The 2,416-nt window shown below is 30.0% G+C and overlaps 1 protein-coding gene across 1 annotated transcript in view; it reads right to left on the reverse strand.

Annotated features, from left to right (window-relative positions):
* Window positions 1-2,416, reverse strand: part of LOC107758172 (kinesin heavy chain-like) — a 39,423-nt gene that overhangs the window by 21,836 nt on the left and 15,171 nt on the right. The window contains exon 6 of the mRNA XM_016575845.1: window positions 1,027-1,082. Coding sequence (XP_016431331.1) covers window positions 1,027-1,082 — 56 coding nt within the window. The remainder of the gene's footprint in view (window positions 1-1,026; window positions 1,083-2,416) is intronic.

The raw sequence follows: 2,416 nt of genomic DNA on the forward strand, positions 1-2,416 counted from the left end.
ACAGACACACACACACACACACACACACACACACTGAATGTGATGGCTGGTCTTTATCTAATAATAGCAGGTGCTCCCTGAGATCTCATGGTTCTTTCACTGTCAGTCTCTCATCAGTAATAAACTGACACAAGATGAATTCATAAAATGAGTCTGTTTATCATTCAACAGTCAGTATTTCAACACATCCATTCTGAAATGATTCCCATCATGTGTCTCACTGCTTCATATTACAGGCTTAAATAGCATCACATACAGTATGGTATATTATCATATATCAAATAAGATATGTGATGCAATATTATGTTACTGTACTCGATCACATATGTATATATATGGTCCAATATAACATGTAATATGATTTGATATGATATGAGATAAATGATATGATATGGGATATGATACAAGATTATGATACTATATGATTTAATATATGATATGATTAATATGATGCCTCAAGCATGGCTCCTACATATGATATATACAATATTATGATACTATATGATATGATTTGATATGATAAGATACAATGTGATAGATGATGATTACATATGATATGAGATAATAAGATACACGATGTGATATGATAAAATATATGATATATTATGATATATACATTATTATGATACTATATGATATGATTTGATATAATACAATTTATAATATATGATGCAGTACTATAAGTTATATGATTTCATATTATGTATGATATAACACAATACATGATATGATTTGATAAATGTTTTTTATTATGAAATATGATATGATACAATCCAATATAATATATCATGCATGATATGAAATCTGATATGATTCAAAATATTATCTATCTATATATCTAGCATATATTATGTCATATATGATGAGGAATGATAATATTTATCTTATTTTTGAAAGTTTTTTTTCCCAGTAAAGGCTCTTTTTGGACGGGAGGAAGTTTTGAGTTCTGAAAGTGACTCATTTATTTGAGTAAGGTTCGATTGGTGCTGATTTTTGAGTGTGTTCACGCAGCGTGATTCAGCTCACCTTCACATAGGGAACTCGGTTCTTGTCTTCGTGCACGGACAGGTTTGTCTTACTCACTGAGAGAAAGAGAGAGAAAGAGAGAGAAAGAGAGGCGGATGAGGGTCAAAGAACAGAAGACAGAATTGGACATGCACTGCAAAACGAGAAAGAGCAAAGAAAAGAGGCTTAAATGGTTTGTTCACCCCCCAAAAATTACAATTCAGTAGTTTCAAAACTGTGTAACTTAATTTCTTTTGTGGAACACCAAGATGTTTAACACAATGTGATAGTAAAGAAAACCACCGTGCAAATCATAAAAGCAGTCTTGAATGTTTCAGGTTCTTGCGTGTCTGATGCATTTCACTCTGTTTTTCACATAAACCATATTATATGAGTTCAGAAGAGTTCGTTTGCAAACACTGTGTTTAAGGTGTTTAGTACGGAAGCCTGTTTCATGGAATAAATAAGATGCAAAAGGTAATTTTTTTCATCCAAATTTATCTTGCAGTTCTGTGAAGTGCAAGAAAAAAGTCTTAATTGTGAGATAAAATGTTGAAATTACCTTTTTTTATTCCATGGTGTTTAGATAATATTATAGTTCTTATTAATAGTTTGAATTATTTTTACATTTTCTGTTTTTATTTTAAAGTTGTAGTAATTTAGTTAGTGTTTTGTCATTTATTATTATTATTTGTTTGCATGTGTCTATATAGTTTTTATTTTATTATTTTTATTATATATATTTGTTATTTTAGTTTTATTTATTTTAGTACATCACATTAACCTAAATTAAAATTTTATATAAAATACATTTAGATATTAATATATTTAATATGATTTTTTAAACATATTTACATGTTATATTTTATTTCAGGTAACATTTATTTTATTGCAAGTGTTTATTTCAAATGTTTTATTTTTTATTTTAGTTGTTTTAATACATTTAAGTTTTTTATAATTGATTTCATTTTATTTATTTTTTATTTCAAGTAATGATTTTTTTTATGGTTTTAGTTTTAGTTAACTATAATAACCCTGCTTCTTTCATTTTAGCATGAACTTTTTGGTAACCACTTTATTTTGGGCTCCACAGAAGAACGGAGGTCAAGCGGGTTTGGAGCGACATGAGGGCGAGTAAATGATAACAGAATCTTCATTTTTGGCTGAATTATTCCTTTAATGAGCACATGCACATGTAATGCACGGACAGTTCTCAGTGTTTATTATGACACTTCAATGATGTAACGACCCTTCAAGACAGACAGACACACACACACACACACTCTCACACACACACACACACACACACACTCACACACTCTCACACACACACACACACACACACACACACACACTCTCACACACACACACACACACACACACACACACACTCTCACACACACACACACAC

The sequence above is a fragment of the Sinocyclocheilus rhinocerous genome, unplaced genomic scaffold (genome assembly GCF_001515625.1).
Source record: "Sinocyclocheilus rhinocerous isolate Xijiao unplaced genomic scaffold, SAMN03320098_v1.1 scaffold203, whole genome shotgun sequence".
Classification (NCBI taxonomy): domain Eukaryota; kingdom Metazoa; phylum Chordata; class Actinopteri; order Cypriniformes; family Cyprinidae; genus Sinocyclocheilus; species Sinocyclocheilus rhinocerous.